Below are 25,853 nucleotides of genomic sequence, written 5' to 3' on the forward strand. Positions count from 1 at the left end.
TTTAGCAAGGAGTTGCAGCTCCTTAGCTTTCTCAGTCCACTATTTGGTTCTTGATTTCCTATACAGACACGGGGGGAATATGCAAATTCCACACACAGTCACCCAAGGCCGGAATTGAACCAGATTTCTGACGCTGTGAGGCAGCAGTGCTAACCACTCTGCCACCAGGCTGCCCCATGTGAGGGTTCATACATTCCAGGTTCCGAGATTGAGTTTAACTTGGATTTTCTAACTGTGAAAGGATCCAGCCAGGTTGGAGATGGAGCAGACTATTTTTTAGGGCACCTTTCTAACCCTGTCCTCTGAAGAGGGCTTCTCAGTCATGAAGAAAGCTGCTGAAAGCTCGTCTGTTCCTACTCCAAGAGCGAAACGACTGAATCAAGTTCCACCGCCTAAGTGCTGGTCTGAAGCTATAAGATGCTGCTTTCAGTATAGAGTAGATTGGAATGCTCACGAACATTCAGCTGTAAAGGAACAATGTGGTCTAATTACAAACCAATTAAAGTCCAATAATTAAGGGGTTACTGAAATTCTTATTTTCAACTGCAAGATCACCTATTTTTCAACCATTTTAGTAAATGATTCTAAAACAGAAATGGAAGTTGCTCATTTGGGCAAACCTAGGAAACTAGCAAATGTTGGATCAATTGCTTCCAATCATTATGTGCTCTGGCTAATTTTGAGAAATTTCATGGTTAATATGTTTGTGATCTAAGAAATACCATAAACAACGCAAATTAGACAAACAGACCATCACTTATTCAACAATCACCCTTCTACAACCCACTCCCCCAACATCCCGGTTGACAAAGGTTCTGAAGCAAACTACCTCAGATGCTGGAAGCTGAAACAAGAATAGAAGAGGCTGGAAAAACTCAGCAGGTCTGGCAGCGTCTACTAGAAAAGAAATATAGTTAACATTGAGTCCATAGACTCTTCGTCAGAATTGAAAGGAGGGAGAATGTGTTAGAACTGCCTTCTACAATCAGCTAATGAGAATAATTTTCCTTGACTACCTTATCTAAGCCAGTCATTATCTTGCACACCTCTAACAAATGTCCCAATCCTTTAATTAGGGCTTGATGATTTTTATTAAATGTCTATTTGTTGACCAGTTAAACGGAATGGATTTAACAATTGATCGCCTAATGCATTACCATCTTTGGAAGACAACATTCAGTACATGATGCTTGAAGCAACATGACTGTTCAGATTCGTACAAGACTGTACCACCAGTGTGTTAGATGGGAGCACAGCAATTGCCAGATACTGCATTGTTCAGTGACAGCTGACGCAGTGAATCGAATGTCATCTATCCTAAGCATCTATTCAAAGTAAATGGGATGTAAATCGCTTCCCTCAGCTGGTCATGATGTCTTTCGCAAAGTTGGTTAGTAAAATAGAAGATAGGAGCAGGCCATTTGGTCCTTTGAGCCTGCTCCACCATTCATCACGATCATGGCTGATCGTCCAACTCAATAGCCTAATCCTGCTTTCTCCCCAGAAACTTTGATCCCATTCACCCCAAGATTTGATCAGCTTCAGCCTTGTGCCTTGTGGCTGGATGAATGCACCACTCAAACAGGAACTAACAATTCAATGGGACCACAATATAATGACTCAAGTTGTCATGTGGCTGAGAGGAACACATTAAGGAATGATTCTGATCATTCCTGATCCAAGTGGTTCATTATCATGTTCGGGGTGGACCAACATTTTTGTCATAATTGATAGGTCATTATTAGTTTACTTTTTCATTTTTCTGGTCTTTCTTTTTCTCTTTAAGTTAAAGGTGCAGATTTTTTTCTTTCCCCACACTTTTGGCATGAGGTTACATTATTAAGCATGCTTGGGTCCATGTGGAAAACAAAATACAGAGTGGAATACACGGTTCATGCAAAGTACAGCAGCTTCACTCTGCACGTCTGCTGCCAGAATTGAATTCAGTATCTCTTTAGGCCAACCAAGGACAGAATGAGCTCCTGCACTGAATAATGTTCACTAAAAAGTTGTTGCTATTCACCTGTGTAACTATAGCCTAGTGTGCGGTCGTGACTTGAGAACATGAGAGAGACAACTAAGGAAAAGTGAATGTTTCTCCTGATCACAAAAGATAAATCAAAAGAAACACAAAAATAACTTGTCCTGGCTGAACTCCTACCTGATTGTCATTCTTCCAGTGTTTGATAATAGAAGATAGTTCCTGGTGGTCTTAGCTCTATATTTTAAACAGCCTTTGATATATATTTTTTAATTCATTCGTGGAACACCAGCGTCGCTGGATGGTCAGCATTTATTGCCCATCCCTAGTTGCCCTTGGATGACAGTTGAGAGTCAACCACATTGCTGTGGCTCTGGAGCCACAGTCGGGTAAGGACATCAAATTTCCTTCCTTGAGGAATTTAAAAAGTGAACACGATGTGTTTTTCTGACAATCGACAATCGTTTCATGGTCATCAGTAGATTCTTAATTCCAGATATTTATCTGCCATGGTGGGATTCGAACCCGGGTCCCCAGAACATCAGCTGAGTTTCTGGATTGATAGTCTAGCGATAATACCACTAGGCCATCGCCACTCTGCATTACTGCTTCATTACTATCAATGAATCCTCTTAAAGCTTTTAATGCCTTGTGCAGTAAATTAAGATTTTACACAGTTCCTTTTCGAAGTCAGAAGGGATAAGTCCAGGTTGATGTTAAATTGTTCTATTTATCAGATTATTCCCATGAAACAAAATACATCAGTAATAATTGAATAACATCATGAATCAACTGATCCCTGACAAATCATCCCGTATCAAAAAATAGCCCCATTGATTGTGTTTCTACTCCACCTTATTAAATGCCACCAATCATATTGAGAGAACTTCAGACTTCAGCTAAGGCTCATTAAATAATCTGAAATGCAGGCACATTGCTGTTTTTTGTGTATGTTTCTTAATGCACAGAATGGTCCTGTCTAAATATAATGAACAATTTATTTTTGGATCAGAATCTTCCAAATGGCATGTGTATTAGGGAATTTTTAAGTGTTTGTGGGTCAGAAAAGCCATTTATTCCTCAGATAAAGAACTGTTGACTAAATATGACCTGTTGGGATGGTGAGAAGGGAATTTCCACTTAATATGATCTCAGTGTTTCGTTAGGAGGGCACGGTGGCACAGTGGTTAGCACTGCTGCCTCACAGCTCCAAGGACCTGAGTTCGATTCCCGGCTTGGGTCACTGGCTGTGTGGAGTTTGCATATTCTCCTTGTCTGCGTGGGTTTCCTCTGGGTGCTCCGGTTTTCTCCCACAGTCCAAAGATGTATTGGCCATGCTAAATTGTCCCCTCGTGTCCCGGAATGCGTAAATTAGAGGAGTTAGTAGGGTACACATGTGGGGTTACGGGAATAAGGCCTGGGTGGGATTGTTGTCGGTGCGGACTCAATGGCTTCCTTCTGCACTGTAGGGTTTCTGATTTCTATGATTGAAATGCTTCTGCGCCAGCAACCACTAGAAAAAAATTGCAAAGTGATGGAGGTGATTAATGAGCAATTTAAAATTTTAAAGTTTATTTATTAGTATCACAAGTAGGCTTCCATTAACACTGCACTGAAGTTACTGTGAAAATCCCCTAGTCATCACACTCTGGCGCCTGTTTGGGTACACCGAGGGAGAATTTAGCATGGCCAATCCACCGAACCAGCACGTCTTTCGGACTGTGGGAGGAAACCGGAGCACCCGGAGAAAACCCACGCAAACACGGGGAGACTCTGTGCAGACTCCCCACAGACAGTGACCCAAGCTGGAAATCAAATCCAGGTCCTTGGCACTGTGAGCCAGCAGTGCTAACCACTGTGTCGCCATGCTGCACTGGAGCTCCTTTGGTACCAGGAGGTTGTTACAATGTAACCAATGGTAACATGCTGTGGCGTTCAGTTGACCAGCTGATCCAGTAGAAATAGTAGCAGATGGGGATTAGAAACATAGAAAAACTTCAGCACAAAACAGGCCCTTTGGCCCCACACGTTGTGCCAAACATATCCCTACCTTTTAGGCCTACCTATAACCCTCCATCCTATTAAGTCCCATGTACTCACCCAGGAGTCTCTTAAAAGACCCTATTGAGTTTGCCTCCACCACCACTGACGGCAGCCGTTTCCACTCGCCCACCACCCTCTGTGTGAAAAACTTCCCCCGAACATTTCCCCTGTACCTACCCCCCAGCACCTTAAACCTGTGTCCTCTCGTAGCAGACATTTCCACCCTGGGAAAAAGCCTCTGAGAGTCCACCCGATCTATGCCTCTCAACCTCTTATACACCTCTATTAGGTCTCCTCTCATCCTACGTCTCTCCAAGGAGAAAAGACCGAGCTCCCTCAGCCTATCCTCATAAGGCATGCCACTCAATCCAGGCAACATCCTTGTAAATCTCCTCTGCACCTTTTCAATCTTTTCCACATCCTTCCTGTAATGAGGCGACCAGAACTGAACACAGTACTCCAAGTGGGGTCTGACGAGGGTCTTATATAGCTGCATCATTATCCCCGGACTCCTAAACTCAATCCCTCGATTGATAAAGGCTAGCACACCATACACCTTCTTAACCACCTCCTCCACCTGCAGGGCCGATTTTAGAGTCCTATGGACCTGGACCCCAAGGTCCTTCTGATCCTCTACAGTACTAAGAGTCTTTCCCTTAATATTGTACTCCTTCATCCCATTTGACCTGCCAAAATGGACCACTACACATTTATCTGGGTTGAAGTCCATCTGCCACTACTCCGCCACTTCTCTTGCATCCTATCTATGTCCCTCTGTAACTTCTGACATCCCTCCAGACTATCCACAACCCCACCAACCTTCGTGTCGTCGGCAAACTTACCAACCCATCCCTCCACTTCCTCATCCAGGTCATTTATGAAAATGACAAACAGCAAGGGTCCCAGAACAGATCCCTGGGGCACACCACTGGTGACCGACCTCCAATTAGAAAAAGACCCATCTATACCCACTCTCTGCCTCCTTTGGGCAAGCCAGTTCTGGATCCACAGGGCAGCAGCCCCTTGGATCCCATGCCCTCTCACTTTTTCTAGAAGCCTCGCATGGGGGACCTTATCGAACGCCTTGCTAAAATCCATATAAACCACATCTACCGCTTTCCCTCCGTCAATGTGTTTAGTCACATTTTCGAAGAACTCCACCAGGCTCGTAAGGCACAATCTGCCTTTGACAAAGTCATGCTGAGTATTCTTGAGCATACTAAACCTCTCTAAATGCTCATAAATCTTGTCCCTCAGGATCTTCTCCATCAGCTTACCAACCACTGAGGTTAGACTCACCGGTCAATAATTTCCTGGGCTATCCCTATTCCCCTCCTTGAAAATAGGAACCACATCCGCAATCCTCCAATCCTCCTGCACCTCTCCTGTCTCCATCGACGACGCAAAGATCATCGCCAGAAGCTCTGCAATCTCTTCCCTCGCCTCCCACAGTAACCTGGGGTACATTCCATCCGGACCCGGCGACTTATCTATCTTGATACCATTCAAAGATTCCAGCACAACCTCTTTGTTAAAGCCCACATACTCAATCTTTTCAGTCCACCGCAAGTCCGCAGTACATCCACCCAGGTCCTTCTCCTCTGTGAAAACCGAGGCAAAATATTCATTAAGCACCTCTGCCATTTCTACTGGTTCCGTACAGACTTTCCCGCCTTCACCTTTTATAGGCCCTATTCCTTCACGTCTCATCCTTTTACTCTTCACATATTTATAGAACGCCTTAGGGTTTTCCTTAATCCTATCTGCCAAGGCCTTCTCATGACCCCTTCTGGCTCTCCTAATTTCCTTCTTTAGTCCCTTCCTACAAGCCGTATACTCATCTAGATCCCTATCTTCACCAAGCTCTCTGAACCTTTTGTATGCTTTCCTTTTCTTCTCGACTAGGTCCTGCACAGCCTTTGTGCACCACGGTTCCTTTAACCGACCAACACCTCCCTGTCTGCTCGGAACGTTGTCCTGTAGAACTCTAGACAGACATTCCTTGAAAAACTGCCACCTCTCTTCAGTACGTTTCCCCGAGAATACCTCCTTCCAATTTACTCCTCTAATTTGCTGCCTTATGTCTTCATATTTCCCCTTACTCCATATAAACGCTTTCCTAGCTTGCCTGATCCTCTCTTTTTCCAATGCAAGCATAAAGGAGATAGAGTTATGATCGCTATGCCACTGAGAGATCTGACACCTGTCCAGGTTCATTGGTCAGTATCAGATCAAGTACAGCCTCTCCTCTTGTAGGCTTGTCCACATGCTGTGTCAGGAAACCCTCCTGAACACACCTAATGAACTCCTGCCCATCCAATCCCCTTACCCTAGGGATATTCCAATCTATGTTTGGGAAATTAAAGTCTCCCATCACAACAACTCTGCTATTACTGCATCTCTCCAGGATCTGTTTCCCTATCTGCTCCTCCACCTCCCTGTTACTATTGGGCGGCCTATAGAAAACTCCCAGCAAAGTGATCGACCCCTACCCACTCCGAACTTCCACCCACAGAGACTCTGTAGACAATCCCTCCACAGCATACACCTGCTCTACAGCTGTGACACTATCCCTGATCAGCAGTGCCACTCTCTTGCCTCCCTCCCTGTCCTTCCTAAAACATCTGAATCCCGGCACCTGGAGTATCCAGTCCTGACCCTGAGACATCCAAGTCTCCGTAATGGCCACCACATCACACTTCCAGGCATCGATCCAAGCTCTGAGCTCATCCCCTTTATTCACTATACTCCTATATGGTAAACACATCTCAATCCTTTGGTCTGAGCTCTCCCCTTCTCTATCCCCCGTCCATCCTCCCTCTTGCACTGTCTATAACCCTTCTCTGTTTGCGAGCTAACTTCCTCGCTCCCAGTCACCTCATCTCGATTCCCTCCCCCCAACCTATCTCGTTTAAACTCTCCCCAGTAGCCTTAGCCAACCTTCCCGCCAAGATATTGGCCCCCCTGGGATTCAAGTGCCACCCGTTGTTTGTGTACATGTCACACCTGCCCCTAAAGAGGTTCCAATGGTCTAGGAACCTGAATCCCTGCCCCCTGCACCAGTCCCTCAGCCACACATTCATCCTCCATCTCACTCCATTCCTGCCCTCACCTTCCCGTGGCACAGGCAGCAATCCTAGATTACTACCTTTGCTTTCCTCCTTCTCAGCTGTCTCCCTAATTCCCTATACTCTCTTTTCATGACCCCTTCCTTCCCACATCAGCGGTACCAATATGTACCACTACCTCTGGCTCCTCTCTCTTCCCCCTCAGGATATCTGGGACTCGATCAGCGACATCCTGGATCCCGGCCCCAGGGAGGCAGACCATCATCCGAGACTCCCGCCTGCCTCCGCAAAAATGCCTGTCCGACCCTCTTACTGTCGAGTCCCCGATTAACACTGCCTTCCTCCTCTTTTCCTTAGCCCTCTGAGTTACAGGGCTGGACTCCACTCCGGAGACACGGCCACTGCTGCTTCCCCCAGGGCGGGCTGTCCCCCCCAGCAGTACTCAGGCAGGAGTACTTGTGTAGGGGCACATCCACCGGGGTGCTCTCAATCACTCGAGCTTTACCCTTTCTGGCCGTCACCCACTTGGCCTCCACCCATGGCCCTGGTGTGACCACCTGATGATAGCTCTTGTCTATCACCTCCTCCTTCTCCCTTAACAGCCCGAGATCCTCGAGCTGCAGTTCCAGCTCCATAACACGGTCCCTCAGGAACCGCAGCTCGACACACCCCTCACAGATGTGGATGTCCGGGAGGCCAGGTGCCTCCAGGGCCTCCCACATCCCACACTGGGAACAACACATTGGTTTCACACACATATTTGACCCTTTATACTTTATTGGGCGAGCATTTGTGGCCCAGGGTGTGGCCTCAGTGGTTGTGTAATGAAGTTTCTTTATTAAAACTTTATTTTGGATTTACTTTGAGAAGTTGTTTTTTTGTTTATTATTGCTTGCTACTGGAAGATTCTTACTGCCGGGTAAACAGAGGTAACCAAATTATTAAATGTTGACATTAAAAGGGGATAATGCAATGCGATCAGTGGGGATTTTCGGTTTCATTCATATTTATTGTAACGAAAGCTGATTCTATATTCAGTCTGCTGCTGCCAAAGCTTTTGTTTACTTTCCTGATTAGTCCTTTGATCCCAAATGGAACCTGAATTAAGAACCTTCTGTGTGCCAGGACCATGAAAGCTAATCACTTGATTGGGATCAATGAGAGGGTGACACGGAAAGGCAGTCTATGTTTTCAACTCTTACTTATAAATACGGTCAATTATGAAAATCCTCCCATCAGGACTTGCTCGGTTTAATTCAGCAGACCTCAGTCTTGAGTAAATATGCCTTTGTTTGTTTAAGTTGCTTTGCTCTCTGCCTTTTTAATCATGTGTCTCCCTAACAGTTCCATGAAACTGCCAGTCGTGAGTTCTTCTAATGCCTTGGACATGTTTCTCCCTCAAAACCTGCTGCAAAAGATAGATTAGATTGCCTTTCATGCTAGCACTCTTTGTGGACTATTTCCATCTGCTGAATGTACCACATTTTCAACAGTGTCCGCACCTCGAACTAATTCATTGTTTAGAAAGTGTTTTTAAAGTTTAAAGTTTATATATCAGTGTCACATGTAGGCTTACATTAACGCTGCATTGAAGTTACTGTGAAAATTCCCTCGTCGCCACACTCCGGCGCCTGTTTGGGTACACAAAGGGATTCTCACAGTAACTTCATTGCAGTGTTAATGTAAGTCTATTTGCGACAGCAATAAATAAACTTTAAAAAAAAACTTAAACTGATGGTGCCTCAGAATTACTATGAGAGAATTCATGTTAGCACTGCTGCCTCGCAGTACAAAAGACCCGGGTTCAATTCCAGCCTTGGGTCACTGTCTATATGGGATTTACACATTCTCCCCGTGTCTGTGTGGGTTTCCTCCGGTTTCCTCCCACACTCCAAAGATGTGCGAGTTAGCTGGATTGGCCATGCTGAATTGCTCCTTAATGTCCCAAAATGTGTAGGTTAGGTGGATTAGCCATGGTAAATATGCGGGATTTGGGGTAGAACAGAGGGGACGGCTTGGATGGGATGCTCTTTCGGGGGGCCGGCGCAGACTCGGTGGGCCAGTTGGCCTCTTTCTTCACTGTAGGAATTCAGTGGATTCTATATACATAGATTAGAAAAGATGTATGTTAAGGATTTTCCATGGAACTGATAAAACATGGTTTGGGCTCAAGTATTTTGAACAGTAGAACATTGGAAACTTCTACTGACTCACTTCCGCTGTATACTAGAGAACAATTTCTCAGTATTTGATCTTAAATAAAAAATTTAATTGGGAAGAAATAAATGTTCAAGCGTAAACATCTGGAAATGAGTTGCCGTCTTAGCCTGGCATGGAAACTCCCTTATCCTTGTTGGAGCTTTGCCAGCTGTCAGGCAGGGCTCCAGGTGGAGCAGTTAATGATGATAAAGTATCCTACTTCAAGTTGGAGGGTTGAAGGGAAATTTCTATGTCAGCCAGTCAATTGCAAAATGGCAATGAAGCAACTATGAGAAATTCTATTTCTCAAACCTTCCAAGTTGTGCTTCTGTTGGTAATCATCTCACCTCTGAGAGGGTAGCGTCTTCAAATCCCATTCCAGAAACAGGAGCACAAATACCTAGACTGACGCTTCACTGCAATATTGAGGGAGTGTTACACTGTCAGAGATGTGTTCCTTAGGACTAGATATTAAACTGTTGGAGGTGCTGTCCTTTGGATGAGATGTTAAATTGATTCCCAATCTGCCTCCTCAGATGGATGTAAAAGACCCAATAGCACTTTCGCAATGAGGAAATGGGGGGAGTTGTCCCTGGTCATTATCCTGGTCAATATTTATCCTTCACTCAGCATCACTAGTGACTCCCACATTGCTGTTTGTAGGAGTTTACTGTCCGTAAATTGGCTGCTGCATTACCTCATACTACAACCATAACTACTCCTTAAGACGTTAAGAAAATACTTAACCGGCTGCAGAACGTTTTGCTACATTCTGTTTTCATGAAATATATTGCTATATGAATGCAAGTCTTTTCTTTTCAAGTCGAAGGCAATATTGGTAAGTAAAAGAAAGATGAGAAAAGTACCTCAGCATCATATTAGTGTTTATCAGGTCTCACTGATATAAAGTGAGCTTCAGTCATTCCCATTTGTATGCATCACATATTTGGCACATCTCACTTTTACACAGTTTCAGCCCCATGTGTTCAAATAGGCTTGTGATAACTCCCATAACTCCCATTTTTTATGATAATAAATCTCATTCCTTACAGTGATCTGATCTTGAGAACTATGTAATGGAAGGTATTATTAAATGAAATAAAATTCCTCTGTACAGCAATGAGACATAGTGAATGTCACTGGATTGTGGATTACAGTTGTAGATATATTTTACATATGTATGTCTCATGTCTCAGTGGGATATATTGTAAAACTGAATATGAATGTTGAATGCCAATATCTCTCATCGTGAATCATCGTGCTGCTGTCAACGTTCTATAGGATGTTGAATGACTCAAATTTGGGTGGATGTTGAAGCAGGGCTTATGAGTGGGATATTAACAATTTTAAGAACAATCGCTGGTGGAGACTATTTCCTGGCTCCACACTTGCCGATGGTGCAACTGTTGGTGTGAGTCTTACAGGAGGCAATCTCCTAATTGGCTGTCTCCGTGACTGCCAAGTATGGAGAGTGAGTGGATTCCGAGGCTGGGGATCCAATCAGAGGGTGTGCAGCCAGGATGGCAGCCTCCTCGGTAGACAATGGACCCTGCTGTTCTAGGAGAGGGACCATCCTGCCACCTCAATCCAGAGGTGCTTTCCAAATACATCAGGCTTTTAAAAATAAGCCCCTGCCTCTTCCACCCCACATCCGGCAAGACAGCTGAAGGTGTAAGCTCGCCCCTCTGACCTGATATCCTCCCATCCTCACATCAAAGCCTCTTCTCCAGGGCCAGTAACTTTCCATCGCAAATAAAAACAGAAAATGCTGGAAAATTTCATCAGGTCTGACAGCATCTGTGGCGAGAGAATAGAGCCAATGTTTCGAGTCTAGATGACCCTTCATCAGAGCTCAGCAACTTTCCACCCTTTGTGTCTCTCATAAAGGACTGAAATTTCACTCTTGCTGCATATAATGGCACACAGATCCCTCAGCTTGCTGCTGTCTGTAACTGATTCCTCGCGGAGGCTCTTACTATGCAACTCACTTCTGTCGCTATTACCTCCAGTGCAACGTACTTCCATCTACATGTTATCTTCTGTGTATCCTCCTAATGGCCCCCCCCCCACCTCCATCATCCCTGTAACCCTGTGCATTTACCATGGCTATCTACCTAACCTACACATCTTTGGACACTAAGAGGTAATATAGCATAGCCAATCCACCTAACCTGCACATCTTTCAACTGTGGGGAGGAAACCGGAGTACCTGGAGGAAACCCACACATACACGGGGAGGATGTACAAATTCCACACAGACAGTCACCCAAAGTCAGAATCGAACCCGGGTCCATGGCGCTATGAGGCAGCATTGCTAACCACTGTGCCACCTACGTTTAACCTAGGTTCTGTCAACCGTCTTTCACATGGATTTAAAAGATCCCATGTCACCATTTGAACATGAGCAGGGAGTTCATGCATCTTCATTAACATTTAGCTGTAAACTATCACTAATAACAACAGATTTGTTTGGTCATTGAGATCATTATTGAGACCTGGGTGTGTGTGTGTGTGTGTGTGTGTGTGCAGGTCCAGTTGTCACATTCCCTGACATAACAATAGTAACTCCATTTTCGAAAGTATTTCGTGGCTGTGAATTGTGTTGATACATCTTTGAAGATTTAAGATGTACTGTATAAGTGCAAGTTCTTCCTTAAGCAGTCCAATAAGATAAACTGCAATCTCTGCACCCTTGTGAATAACCTGGCATCTTCCTTTCCAGACGGACCTTGCTAACCAGTATATAAATGCTGGAGTCAAGAATGTGGGCACTGTATTCCTAATGACAGACGCTCAAGTATCTGATGAAAAGTTTTTAGTCCTGGTGAATGACCTGCTGGCATCAGGTGAAGTATCCTGTTCATTCTAAGGGTGGCATTTCTCTTTTAAAAATGTTTTCATCCTTTTATACAGCCTTTTCCCTTTTATGTGACGACCTACCAAGTTGCCAAAAGAGAATGTATGGGTGGGATTTTCTGACCCTTACCACCGGCGTGGGGGGGGGGGGGGGGGGATCTCCCGGTCCTGCTGAAGGCGACCCCCTCCCTCCCACCCACAGCGAGTTCCCCGATGGCAGGACGGGCGAGCCACGCAAACGTCGGCAGGACTGGAAGATTCTGCCGGCGGATAATGGTGAGCCGCCTCCGCTACCAGAAATCACGCCACTGGGATGCCAGAAATCTCATTTTAAGAGCGCGACACTATGTCAATATTAATAATCATTCTTTGTAAATGGCTGTGGTATTTTTTTTGCAAAGCCTTACTTTAATAAATAGTGCCAGGAACCAACAAGTTCCTCCGTACACAGCCTGCTCAGGATTGGCAGTGTCGATAAGTGTAGCATTATTGGAAAATTAAGAGTTAACTGAAACAAATGTGTGCCCTGAAAGTAGGCTGTTCAAAAATTACCATACAAATACTCAATGTGCCTCAAAGAACAAAGAAAAGTACAGCACAGGAACAGGCCCTTCGGCCCTCCAAGCCTGCGCCAATCACGATGCCTGCCTAAACTAAAACCGTATGCACTTACGGAATACATCCTATTTATGTATTCGTCTAGTTGCCCCTTAAATGCCGCTATTGTACCTGTTCCCACTACCTCTCCGGGCAGCGCGTTCCAGACAATAACCACCCTCTGTGTAAAAAAAAATAAACTTGCCCCTCGCAACTCCTCTGAACTTTCCCCCAAGCACCTTAAAGCTATATCCCCTAGTACTTGACTTTTCTATCCTAAAAAAGAGCATTCTGCCCATGCCACTCATAGTCTCGTAGACCTCTATCAGGTCACTCCTCAACCTCCGTCGTTCCAGTGAGAACAAACCGAGTTCATCCAACCTCTCCTCATAGCTGATACCCTCCAGACCAGGCAACATCCTGGTAAACTTCTTCTGTACTCTCTCCAAAGCATCCAGATCTTTCTGGTAGTGTGGCGACCAGAATTGTACACAATATTCTAAATGAGGCCTAATTAAGGTTCTGTACAGCTGTAGCATGACCTACCAATTTTTACGCTCAAAGTCCCGACCAATGAAGGCAAGCATCGATGGAATTTTTTGCTTATATGATATTTTAAGAAACGCATTAGCCCACTTGTACAATAAGCTGCTCAGGCTAAAATCATGGGCAAAGCAATGTTGGGTGGGATTTTCTGGCCATGCTCACCCCAAGACGGGCAGTATGGGAAAATTCCACCGGCTAAGTATTCATATTAACTAAAATTGGAAGAACACCATTTGAACAGGTTAGAAAAGAGAATTCAGGTTGGAATGTGTACCAATCTGGAATGTAATTGCGGAGATCTAATGAGATCCTGAACCTTGAGAGAAAAGGTTGCATGGTTTGTGATTAGTAGCTGAATTAGAAATAACATTATACACTGTAAAAACAAACATCGTTAATATGTGGATAGGTGGATTGATAGCGTTATTAGATCAGGGTACTCCTGAGAAATATTCGTATTAAAGATCCAAACCACAAAAGGGATTGTTTTCATGCAATAGGTACAAACATCTTAAATCTAATTTACAGAAGTCTTTTTTAATTTCGAACATGTATACATTTACAATAATTAAAAAGTTATTTTATTAAAAAACGTACTTAGGTCTTACCTTTTTCTCATTTTTAATGGGAGGAGTTATACTGGAATGCTGGACTCTCATTGGCGACACACGCCCACCACATAAACACACGACCCAACCCCACACACGCACAGATACACTTGCTCTCATCTCTCACACACACGCACCTCTCTCCAGGGCCTAGCTGCCTACTTAGCTCCTTCTCTGAGGCCCAGCTTCTCCCCACCTCCACGCATCCTCTGAGGCCAGGACCCCTACAGCTCCTTCTCCGAGGACCACTCCTCCCCCTTCACTCTTTCTCCAAGGCTCTGCGCGTTCTCTGAGGCTTACATTCCCCGCACTGCTGCTTATCCGAAGCCTGGCTCACTCTACCCCCTGCTCACTCTCCCCGGCCCCAGTCCCTCTTGCAGGCCCTGCCGCCCCTCTTCCTTCTCTGAGGCCCGGCTCTGCTCATTTTCTGAGGCCTGGCTTGCTTCTCCCGCTCCCTCCTCTCACAGGCCCCGTTGCCTCTCAAAGGCCCCATACTCATCCTGATCTCAAAATTTGAGTTGTTTCCAGTTGAACGAACCAGAGATTGGATTCTCGAGAAGCCAGTGTCTGAATGGATGAGCTGAAAACAGCACAAAACTCAAATTGTATCGATTAGCTGGGTCTGCCACATAACTCCAGCTGCAGAACCCATTTTGGGGAACCCCTCCCAGAAGGAAAATAACAGTTCGGACCAGTATTCTTGCTTCCCAATTTTACTGGCGTTCCATTTTCAAGTATACAAGACTGGTTCAGACCCGTATTATTTCCTCGTTTTACTGAGTTTGCCTTCTGGGTGGATCAGATCACAAGTGGATAGACTGTGGAAGTGACATTCTCTGTGATGTGTACTTTGATAGTTGACTGAAGAAAGTGCAAATTGTACCAGGAGACAGGAAATGTCAACAGCCGGCTTTAAAATCCTCCGATCGATTGGGTAGGTTAAGGTTCTGGGAAAATTATTGCGAGCATTATCTTGAGAAGTAAAACAGGGACTACATTATTGGCACATTTAATGAATTAAGTGCCTTGACCATTTGTTAGTTCCAACATTTTATTCTTGAGGCACAAAATTTTCTTTTGTGTCATAGCGGCAAACTTTAAAACAAAAGCCAATTTAATGTAAATTTTTAAAAAACTATAGCCTTAATGATTTCGTACTGAATGCCTTCACACAAAAGTTTCAAACTTTGAAACTCCATGCAAAAGAAATGCTGTTAATGCATTCAAACAGCCAATGGTGACTTTAGTGGTTATTTTTGTGTGTGTGTGCACATGTGCATGCAAGCGTGCCCTCCCGCCCTCCCTCCCTCCCGCCCTCCCTCCCGCCCTCCCTCCCGCCCTCCGTCCCGCACTCCGTCCCGCACTCCGTCCCGCACTCCCATCCGCCTTCCCGCACTCCCTCCCTCACGCCCTCCCTCCCTCACGCCCTCCCTCCCGCCCTCCCTCCCGCCCTCCCTCCCGCCCTCCCTCCCTCCCTCCCTCCCGCCCTCTCGCCCTCCCTCCCGCCCTCTCGCCCTCCCTCCCCCCCCTCCCTCCCACCCTCCCACCATCCCTCCCACCCTCCCTCCCTCCTGCCCTCCCACCCGCCCACCCTCCCTCCCTCCCACCCTCCCTCCCTCCCTTCCACCTTCCCTCCCTCCCACCCTCCCTCCCTCCCCGCCGCCCGCCCTCACTCCCGCCCTCCGTCCCCCCTCCGTCCCGCCCTCCGTCCCGCCCTCCGTCCCGCACTCCGTCCCGCACTCCGTCCCGCACTCCGTCCCGCACTCCGTCCCGCACTCCGTCCCGCACTCCCATCCGCCTTCCCGCCCTCCAACCCTCCCTCCCTCCCTCACGCCCTCCCTCCCTCACGCCCTCCCTCCCTCACGCCCTCCCTCCCGCCCTCCCTCCCTCCCGCCCGCCCTCCCTCCCGCCCTCCCGCCCTCCCGCCCTCCCTCCCTCCCTCCCGCCCTCCCTCTCGCCCTCCCTCTCGCCATCCCTCCCGCCCTCCCTCCCTCCCGCCCTCCCTCCCTCCCGCCCTCCATCCCTCCCGCCCTCCCTCCCGCCCTCCCTCCCACCCTGCCTCCCTCCCTCCCTCCCGCCCTCCCTCCCTCCCACCCGCCCTCCCTTCCTCCCTCCCTCCCGCCCTCCCTCCCACCCGCCCTCCCTTCCTCCCTCCCACCCTCCCTCCCTCCCTCCCGCCCTCCCTCGCTCCTGCCCTCCCTCCCGCCCTCCCTCCCTCCCTCGCTCCCACCCTCCATCCCTCCCTCCCTCCCTCCCGCCCTCCCTCCCTCCCACCCTCCCTCCCTTCCTCCCACCTTTCCTCCCTTCCTCCCTCCCTCCCTCCCTCCCTCGCTCCACCACCCTCCCTCCCTCCCTCCCTCCCTCCCTCCCTCCCTCCCTCCCTTCCTCCAACCCTTCCTCCCTTCCTCCCTCCCTCCCTCCCTCACGTCCTCATTACCGCCCGTCCTCACTCCCGCCCGTTCTCCAGCCCTCCCTCCCTCCCTCCCTCCCTCCCTCCCGCCCTCCCTCCCTCCCTCCCTCCCGCCCTCCCTCCCTCCCTCCCGCCCTCCCTCCCTCCCTCCCGCCCTCCCTCCCTCCCTCCCGCCCTCCCTCCCTCCCTCCCTCCCTCCCTCCCGCCCACCCGCCCGCCCTCCCTCCCTCCCGCCCGCCCGCCCTCCCTCCCTCCCGCCCTCCCTCCCTCCCTCCCGCCCTCCCTCCCTCCCTCCCTCCCGCCCTCCCTCCCTCCCTCCCGCCCTCCCTCCCTCACTCACTCACTCACTCACTCACTCACTCACTCACTCACTCACTCCCCCCCTCCCGCCCTCCCTCCCGCCCTCCCTCCCGCCCTCCCTACCTCCCTCCCTCCCTCCCTCCCGCCCTCCCTCCCTCCCTCCCTCCCTCCCGCCCTCCCTCCCTCCCTCCCTCCCGCCCTCCCTCCCTCCCTCCCTCCCTCTCCCTCTCGCCCGCCCTCCCTCCCTCTCGACCTCCCTCCCGCCCTCCCTCTCGCCCTCCATCCCGCCCTCCCTCCCTCCCTCCCGCCCACCCTCCCGCCCTCCCTCCCTCCCGCCCTCCCTCCCTCCCGCCCTCCCTCTCTCCCTCCCGCCCTCCCTCGCTCCCTCCCACCCGCCCTCCCTCGCTCCCTCCCACCCGCCCTCCCTTCCTCTCTCCCTCCCTCCCTCCCTCCCGCCCTCCCACCCTCCCTCCCGCCCTCCCACCCTCCCTCCCGCCCTCCCACCCTCCCGCCCTCCCACCCTCCCTCCCGCCCTCCCACCCTCCCTCGCTCCTGCCCTCCCACCTTCCCTCGCTCCCACCCTCCATCCCTCCCTCCCGCCCTCCCTCGCTCCCTCCCGCCCGCCCTCGCTCCCTCCCGCCCGCCCTCCCTTCCTCCCTCCCTCCCTCCCTCCCTCCCTCCCTCCCTGATGCGCGACAATCAAGCACGTGGAACAAGGCTTCAGTATTGAAGGCTTTTATTGTCAAACAATGGAACTAACTAACACGAGTACACCAGTTCAGACTGAAGGAGTCCTGCCGGAGCAGAGGGTCTTATACCTCTCCTCCGGAGGCGGGGCCCCACCGGGATGTGCCATAATAACATTTACAACAGGTAAACACCCTAACCCAACAACATTATACAACCCCCACAGTGACAACACCCTAACCCAACAGTAACATAAGAACAACCCCCAGTGGTAACCAACGATGGTTCACCACACTCCCTCCCTCCCGCCCTCCCTCGCTCCTGCCCTCCCTCCCGCCCTCCCACCCTCCCGCCCTCCCTTCCTCCCTCCCTCCCTCCCGCCCTCCCTCGCTCCTGCCCTCCCTCCCGCCCTCCCGCCCTCCCTCCCTCCCTCCCTCCCTCGCTCCCACCCTCCATCCCTCCCTCCCTCCCTCCCTCCCTCCCGCCCTCCCTCACTCCCTCCCACCCACCCTCCCTTCCTCCCTCCCCCCCTCCCTCCCTCCCCCCCTCCCGCCCTCCCGCCTTCCCTCGCTCCTGCCCTCCCTCCCTCCCGCCCTCCCGCCCTCCCTCCCTCCCTCCCTCGCTCCCACCCTCCATCCCTCCCTCCCTCCCTCCCGCCCTCCCTCGCTCCCTCCCTCCCTTCCTCCCTCCCTCCCTCCCTCCCTCCCGCCCTCCCGCCCTTCCTCGCTCCCACCCTCCCTCCCTCCCTCCAGTCCCTCCCTCCCTCCAGTCCTCACTCCCGCCCGTCCTCACTCCCGCCCGTCCTCCAGCCCTCCCCCCTTCCCTCCCTCCCTCCCTCCCGCCTTCCCTCCCTCCCTCCCGCCCTCCCTCCCGCCCTCCCTCCCGCCCTCCCTCCCTCCCTCCCTCCCGCCCTCCCTCCCTCCCTCCCTCCCGCCCTCCCTCCCTCCCTCCCGCCCTCCCTCCCTCCCTCCCTCCCTCCCTCCCTTCCTCCCTCCCTCCCTCCCTCCCTCCCGCCTTCCCTCCCTCCCGCCTACCCTCCCTCCCTCCCTCTCTCCCTCCCTCCCTCCCTCCCTCCCTCCCTCTCTCCTGCCTTCCCTCCCTCGCGCTTTCCCTCCCGCCTTCCTCCCTCCCGCATTCCCTCCCTCCCGCCTTCCCTCCCTTCCGCCTACCCTCCCTCCCGCCCTCCCGCCCTCCCTACATCCCTACATCCCTCCCTCCCGCCCTCCCTTCACCCCTCCCTCCCTCCCGCCCTCCCTGCATCCCTCCCGCCCTCCCTCCCGCCCTCCCTCCCGCCTTCACACCCTCCCTCCCGCCCTGCCTCACGCCCGCCCACCCTGCCTCCTGCCGTGCCTCCTGCCCGCCCGCCCTGCCTCCCGCCCGCCCGCCCTGCCTCCCGCCCTGCCTCCTGCCCTACCGCCCGCCCTCCCGCCCGCCCTCCCGCCCTCCCGCCCGCCCTCCCGCCCGCCCTCCCGCCCGCCCGCCCTCCCGCCCGCCCGCCCGCCCTCCCGCCCGCCCTCCCGCCCGCCCGCCCTCCCGCCCGCCCTCCCGCCATCCCGCCCGCCCTCCCGCCATCCCGCCCGCCCTCCCACCATCCCGCCCGCCCTCCCTCCCGCCCGCCCGCCATCCCTCCCGCCCTCCCTCCCGCCCACCCTCCCGCCCTCCCTCCCGCCCTCACTCCCTCCCTCCCGCCCTCCCTCCCTCCCTCCCGCCCTCCCTCCCGCCCTCCCTCCCGCCCGCCCTCCCGCCCTCCCTCCCGCCCGCCCTCCCGCCCGCCCTCCCTCCCTCCCGCCCGCCCTCCCTCCCTCCCGCCCGCCCTCCCTCCTGCCCGCCCTCCCTCCCTCCTGCCCGCCCTCCCTCCCTCCCGCCCGCCCTCACTCACTCACTCACTCACTCACTCACTCACTCACTCACTCACTCACTCACTCACTCCCTCCCCCCCTCCCGCCCTCCCTCCCTCCCTCCCTCCCGCCCTCCCTCCCTCCCTCCCTCCCTCCCTCCCGCCCTCCCTACCTCCCTCCCTCCCGCCCTCCCTCCCGCCCTCCCTCCCGCCCTCCCTCCCGCCCTCCCTCCCTCCCTCCCGCCCTCCCTCCCTCCCTCCCGCCCTCCCTCCCTCCCTCCCTCCCGCCCTCCCTCCCTCCCTCCCTCCCGCCCTCCCTCCCTCCCTCCCTCCCTCCCTCCCTCCCTCCCGCCCTCCCTCCCTCCCTCCCTCCCGCCCGCCCGCCCTCCCTCCCTCTCGACCTCCCTCCCGCCCTCCCTCTCGCCCTCCATCCCGCCCTCCCTCCCTCCCTCCCGCCCACCCTCCCGCCCTCCCTCCCTCCCGCCCTCCCTCTCTCCCTCCCGCCCTCCCTCGCTCCCTCCCACCCGCCCTCCCTTCCTCTCTCCCTCCCTCCCTCCCTCCCGCCCTCCCACCCTCCCTCCCGCCACCCTCCCTCCCGCCCTCCCACCCTCCCTCCCCGCCTCCCACCCTCCCTCCCGCCCTCCCTCCCTCCCTCCCGCCCTCCCTCCCGCCCTCCCTCCCGCCCTCCCACCCTCCCTCGCTCCTGCCCTCCCACCCTCCCTCGCTCCTGCCCTCCCACCTTCCCTCGCTCCCACCCTCCATCCCTCCCTCCCGCCTCCCTCGCTCCCTCCCGCCCGCCCCTCGCTCCCTCCCGCCCGCCCTCCCTTCCTCCCTCCCTCCCTCCCTCCCTCCCTCCCTCCCTCCCTCCCTCCCTCCCTCCCTCCCTCCCTGATGCGCGACAATCAAGCACGTGGAACAAGGCTTCAGTATTGAAGGCTTTTATTGTCAAACAATGGAACTAACTAACACGAGTACAACAGTTCAGACTGAAGGAGTCCTGCCGGAGCAGAGGGTCTTATACCTCTCCTCCGGAGGCGGGGCCCCACCGGGATGTGCCATAATAACATTTACAACAGGTAAACACCCTAACCCAACAACATTATACAACCCCCACAGTGACAACACCCTAACCCAACAGTAACATAAGAACAACCCCCAGTGGTAACCAACGATGGTTCACCACACTCCCTCCCTCCCGCCCTCCCTCGCTCCTGCCCTCCCTCCCGCCCTCCCACCCTCCCGCCCTCCCTTCCTCCCTCCCTCCCTCCCGCCCTCCCTCGCTCCTGCCCTCCCTCCCGCCCTCCCGCCCTCCCTCCCTCCCTCCCTCGCTCCCACCCTCCATCCCTCCCTCCCTCCCTCCCTCCCGCCCTCCCTCACTCCCTCCCACCCACCCTCCCTTCCTCCCTCCCCCCTCCCGCCCTCCCGCCTTCCCTCGCTCCTGCCCTCCCTCCCTCCCGCCCTCCCGCCCTCCCTCCCTCCCTCCCTCCCTCCCTCGCTCCCACCCTCCATCCCTCCCTCCCTCCCTCCCTCCCGCCCTCCCTCGCTCCCTCCCTCCCTTCCTCCCTCCCTCCCTCCCTCCTTCCTCCCTCCCTCCCGCCCTCCCGCCCTTCCTCGCTCCCACCCTCCCTCCCTCCCTCCAGTCCCTCTCTCCCTCCAGTCCTCACTCCCGCCCGTCCTCACTCCCGCCCGTCCTCCAGCCCTCCCCCCTTCCCTCCCTCCCTCCCTCCCGCCTTCCCTCCCTCCCTCCCGCCCTCCCTCCCGCCCTCCCTCCCTCCCTCCCGCCCTCCCTCCCTCCCTCCCTCCCTCCCTCCCTCCCTCCCTCCCTCCCTCCTCCCGCCCTCCCTCCCTCCCTCCCTCCCGCCCTCCCTCCCTCCCTCCCTCCCTCCCTTCCTCCCTCCCTCCCTCCCTCCCGCCTTCCCTCCCTCCCGCCTACCCTCCCTCCCTCCCTCTCCTCCCTCCCTCCCTCCCTCCCTCTCTCCTGCCTTCCCTCCCTCGCGCTTTCCCTCCCGCCTTCCTCCCTCCCGCATTCCCTCCCTCCCGCCTTCCCTCCCTTCCGCCTACCCTCCCTCCCGCCCTCCCGCCCTCCCTACATCCCTACATCCCTCCCTCCCGCCCTCCCTTCATCCCTCCCTCCCTCCCGCCCTCCCTGCATCCCTCCCGCCCTCCCTCCCGCCCTCCCTCCCGCCTTCACACCCTCCCTCCCGCCCTGCCTCACGCCCGCCCACCCTGCCTCCTGCCGTGCCTCCCGCCCGCCCGCCCTGCCTCCCGCCCTGCCTCCTGCCCTACCGCCCGCCCTCCCGCCCTCCCGCCCTCCGCCCGCCCTCCCGCCCGCCCGCCCGCCCTCCCGCCCTCCCGCCCCGCCCGCTCCCGCCCGCCCGCCCTCCCGCCCTCCCGCCATCCCGCCCGCCCTCCCGCCATCCCGCCCGCCCTCCCACCATCCCGCCCGCCCTGCCTCCCGCCCGCCCGCCATCCCTCCCGCCCTCCCTCCCGCCCACCCTCCCGCCCTCCCTCCCGCCCTCACTCCCTCCCTCCCGCCCTCCCTCCCTCCCTCCCGCCCTCCCTCCCGCCCGCCCTCCCGCCCTCCCTCCCGCCCGCCCGCCCTCCCGCCCGCCCTCCCTCCCTCCCGCCCGCCCTCCCTCCTGCCCGCCCTCCCTCCCTCCTGCCCGCCCTCCCTCCCTCCCTCCGCCCGCCCTCACTCACTCACTCACTCACTCACTCACTCACTCACTCACTCACTCACTCACTCCCGCCCGCCCCCTCCGGCCCTCCCGCCCGCCCTCCCGCCCTCCCGGCCGTCCGCCCTCCCGCCCGCCTCCCGCCCGCCTTCCCGCCCTCCCTCCCGCCCTCCCTCCCGCCCTCCCTCCCGCCATGCCGCCCTCCCTCCCTACCGCCCTCCCTCCCGCCCGCCCTCCCGCACGCCCGCCCGCCTCCCGCCCGCCCTCCCTCCCGCACGCACTCCCCGCCCTCCCTCCCGCCCTCCCTCCCTCCCTCCCGCCCTCCCACCCTCCCTCCCGCCCTCTCTCGCTCCCTCCCGCCCTCCCTCGCTCCCTCCCGCCCTCCCTCGCTCCCTCCCGCCCTCCCTCGCTCCCTCCCGCCCGCCCTCGCTCCCTCCCGCCCGCCCTCGCTCCCTCCCGCCCGCCCTCGCTCCCTCCCGCCCGCCCTCGGTCCCTCCCGCCCGCCCTCGCACCCTCCCGCCCGCCCTCGCTCCCTCCCGCCCGCCCTCGCTCCCTCCCGCCCGCCCTCGCTCCCTCCCGCCCGCCCTCGCTCCCTCCCGCCCGCCCTCGCTCCCTCCGCCCGCCCTCGCTCCCTCCCGCCCGCCTTCGCTCCCTCCCGCCCGCCCTCGCTCCCTCCCGCCCGCCCTCCCTTCCTCCCTCCCTCCCTCCCTCCCTCCCTCCCTCCCTCCCTCCTCCTGATGCGCGACAATCAAGCACGTGGAACAAGGCTTCAGTATTGAAGGCTTTTATTGTCAAACAATGGAACTAACTAACACGAGTACAACAGTTCAGACTGAAGGAGTCCTGCCGGAGCAGAGGGTCTTATACCTCTCCTCCGGAGGCGGGGCCCCACCGGGATGTGCCATAATAACATTTACAACAGGTAAACACCCTAACCCAACAACATTATACAACCCCCACAGTGACAACACCCGAACCCAACAGTAACATAAGAACAACCCCCAGTGGTAACCAACGATGGTTCACCACACTCCCTCCCTCCCGCCCTCCCTCGCTCCTGCCCTCGCTCCCGCCCTCCCACCCTCCCTTCCTCCCTCCCTCCCTCCCTCCCTCCCGCCCTCCCTCGCTCCTGCCCTCCCTCCCGCCCTCCCGCCCTCCCTCCCTCCCTCCCTCGCTCCCACCCTCCATCCCTCCCTCCCTCCCTCCCTCCCGCCCTCCCTCACTCCCTCCCACCCGCCCTCCCTTCCTCCCTCCCCCCCTCCCGCCCTCCCGCCCTCCCGCCTTCCCTCGCTCCTGCCCTCCCTCCCGCCCTCCCCTCCCTCCCTCCCTCGCTCACACCCTCCATCCCTCCCTCCCTCCCTCCCTCCCGCCCTCCCTCGCTCCCTCCCTCCCTTCCTCCCTCCCTCCCTCCTTCCCTCCCTCCCTCCCGCCCTCCCGCCCTTCCTCGCTCCTGCCCTCCCTCCCGCCCTCCCTCGCTCCCACCCTCCCTCCCTCCCTCCAGTCCCTCCCTCCAGTCCTCACTCCCGCCCGTCCTCCAGCCCTCCCCCCTTCCCTCCCTCCCTCCCTCCCTCCCTCCCTCCCTCCAGCCCTCCCTCCCTCCCGCCCTCCCTCCCTCCCTCCCTCCCTCCCTCCCTCCCTCCCTCCCTTCCTCCCTCCCTCCCTCCCTCCCGCCTTCCCTCCCTCCCGCCTACCCTCCCTCCCTCCCTCCCTCCCTCTCTCCTGCCTTCCCTCCCTCGCGCTTTCCCTCCCGCCTTCCTCCCTCCCGCCTTCCCTCTCTCCCGCCTTCCCTCCCTCCCGCCTTCCCTCCCTCCCGCCTACCCTCCCTCCCGCCCTCCCTACATCCCTACATCCCTCCCTCCCGCCCTCCCTTCATCCCTCCCTCCCTCCCGCCCTCCCTCCCGCCCTCCCTCCATCCCTCCCGCCCTCCCTCCATCCCTCCCGCCCTCCCTCCCGCCCTCACACCCTCCCTCCCGCCCTGCCTCACGCCCGCCCGCCCTGCCTCCTGCCGTGCCTCCTGCCCGCCCGCCCTGCCTCCCGCCCGCCCGCCCTGCCTCCCGCCCGCCCGCCCTGCCTCCTGCCCGCCCGCCCTGCCTACCGCCCTACCGCCCGCCCTCCCGCCCGCCCTCCCGCCCGCCCTCCCGCCCTCCCGCCCTCCCGCCCTCCCGCCCGCCCTCCCGCCCGCCCGCCCTCCCGCCTGCCCGCCTCCCGCCCGCCCTCCCGCCATCCCGCCCGCCTTCCCGCCATCCCGCCCGCCCTCCGACATCCCGCCCGCCCTCCCGCCCGCCCTCCCGCCCGCCCGCCATCACTCCCTCCCGCCCTCCCTCCCGCCCGCCCTCCCGCCCTCCCTCCCGCCCGCCCTCCCTCCCGCCCGCCCTCCCCGCCCGCCCTCCCTCCCGCCCGCCCTCCCTCCCGCCCTCCCTCCCGCCCTCCCTCCCGCCCTCCCTCCGCCCTCCCTCCCTCCCGCCCTCCCCTCCCCGCCCGCCCTTCCGCCCGCCCTCCCGCCCTCCCTCCCGCCCGCCCTCCCGCCCTCCCGCCCGCCCTCCCTCCCCTCCCGCCCGCCCTCCCGCCGTCCCTCCCGCCCTCCCTCCCGCCCTCCCTCCCGCCCTCCCGCCCGCCCTCCCTCCCTCCCGCCCTCCCTCCCTCCCTCCCTCCCTCCCGCCCTCCCGCCCTCCCGCCCTCCCTCCTCCCTCCTCCCTCCCTCCCGCCCTCCCTCCCTCCCCCCCGCCCTCCCTCCCTCCCCCCCGCCCTCCCTCCCTCCCCCCCGCCCTCCCTCCCTCCCCTCCGCCCTCCCTCCCTCCCCTCCGCCCTCCCTCCCTCCCTCCCCCCGCCCTCCCTCCCTCCCTCCCCCGCCCTCCCTCCCTCCCTCCCCCCGCCCTCCCTCCCTCCCCCCGCCCTCCCTCCGCCCTCCCTCCGCCCTCCCTCCCTCCCTCCCTCCCTCCTTCCTCCCTCCCTCCCTCCCTCCCTCCCTCCCTCCCTCCCTCCCGCCCTCCCTCCCTCCCTCCCTCCCTCCCTCCCTCCCTCCCGCCCTCCCTCCCTCCCTCCCGCCCTCCCTCCCTCCCTCCCTCCCTCCCGCCCGCCCTCCCCTCCCTCCCTCCCTCCCTCCCGCCCTCCCGCCCTCCCTCCCTTCCGCCCTCCCGCCCTCCCTCCCTTCCCGCCCTCCCGCCCTCCCTCCCTCCCGCCCTCCCTCCCTCCCTCCCGCCCTCCCTCCCTCCCTCCCGCCCTCCCTCCCTCCCTCCCGCCCTCCCTCCCTCCCTCCCGCCCTCCCTCCTCCCTCCCTCCCTCCCCCCGCCCTCCCTCCCTCCCCCCGCCCTCCCTCCCTCCCTCCCCCCGCCCCTCCCCTCCCTCCCCCCCGGCCTCCCTCCCTCCCTCCCTCCCCCCCGCCCTCCCTCCCTCCCTCCCTCCCTCCCTCCCCCCCTCCCTCCCTCCCCCCCCTCCCTCCCCCCCTCCCTCCCCCCCTCCTGCCGTGCCTCCTGCCCGCCCGCCCTGCCTCCCGCCCGCCCGCCCTGCCTCCCGCCCGCCCGCCCTGCCTCCCGCCCTGCATCCTGCCCTCCCGCCCGCCCTCCCGCCCTCCCGCCCTCCCGCCCTCCCTCCCGCCCTCCCTCCCGCCCGCCCTCCCGCCCGCCCGCCCTCCCGCCATCCGGCCCGCCTTCCCGCCCTCCCGCCCGCCCTCCCGCCCGCCCTCCCGCCCGCCCGCCATCCCTCCCTCCCGCCCTCCCTCCCGCCCGCCCTCCCGCCCTCCCTCCCGCCCGCCCTCCCTCCCGCCCGCCCTCCCGCCCGCCCTCCTTCCCGCCCGCCCTCCCGCCCTCCCTCCCGCCCTCCCTCCCGCCCTCCCTCCCTCCCGCCCTCCCTCCCTCCCGCCCTCCCTCCCGCCCGCCCTCCCGCCCGCCCTCCCGCCCTCCCTCCCGCCCTCCCGCCCTCCCTCCCGCCCGCCCTCCCTCCCTCCCGCCCGCCCTCCCGCCGTCCCTCCCGCCCTCCCGCCCTCCCTCCCGCCCCTCCCGCCCTCCCTCCCGCCCCCGCCTCCCGCCCTCCCCTCCCTCCCTCCCTCC

General features: G+C 57.7%; 1 protein-coding gene across 1 annotated transcript in view; it reads left to right on the forward strand.

The window, feature by feature from the left end:
• The window catches only part of dnah9 (dynein, axonemal, heavy chain 9), a 591,107-nt gene that overhangs the window by 274,247 nt on the left and 291,007 nt on the right, over positions 1–25,853 (forward strand). The window contains exon 45 of the mRNA XM_078225415.1: positions 12,014–12,137. Within this exon, the coding sequence (XP_078081541.1) occupies positions 12,014–12,137 (124 nt within the window). The remainder of the gene's footprint in view (positions 1–12,013; positions 12,138–25,853) is intronic.

The sequence above is a fragment of the Mustelus asterias genome, chromosome 12 (genome assembly GCF_964213995.1).
Source record: "Mustelus asterias chromosome 12, sMusAst1.hap1.1, whole genome shotgun sequence".
NCBI classification, from domain to species: domain Eukaryota; kingdom Metazoa; phylum Chordata; class Chondrichthyes; order Carcharhiniformes; family Triakidae; genus Mustelus; species Mustelus asterias.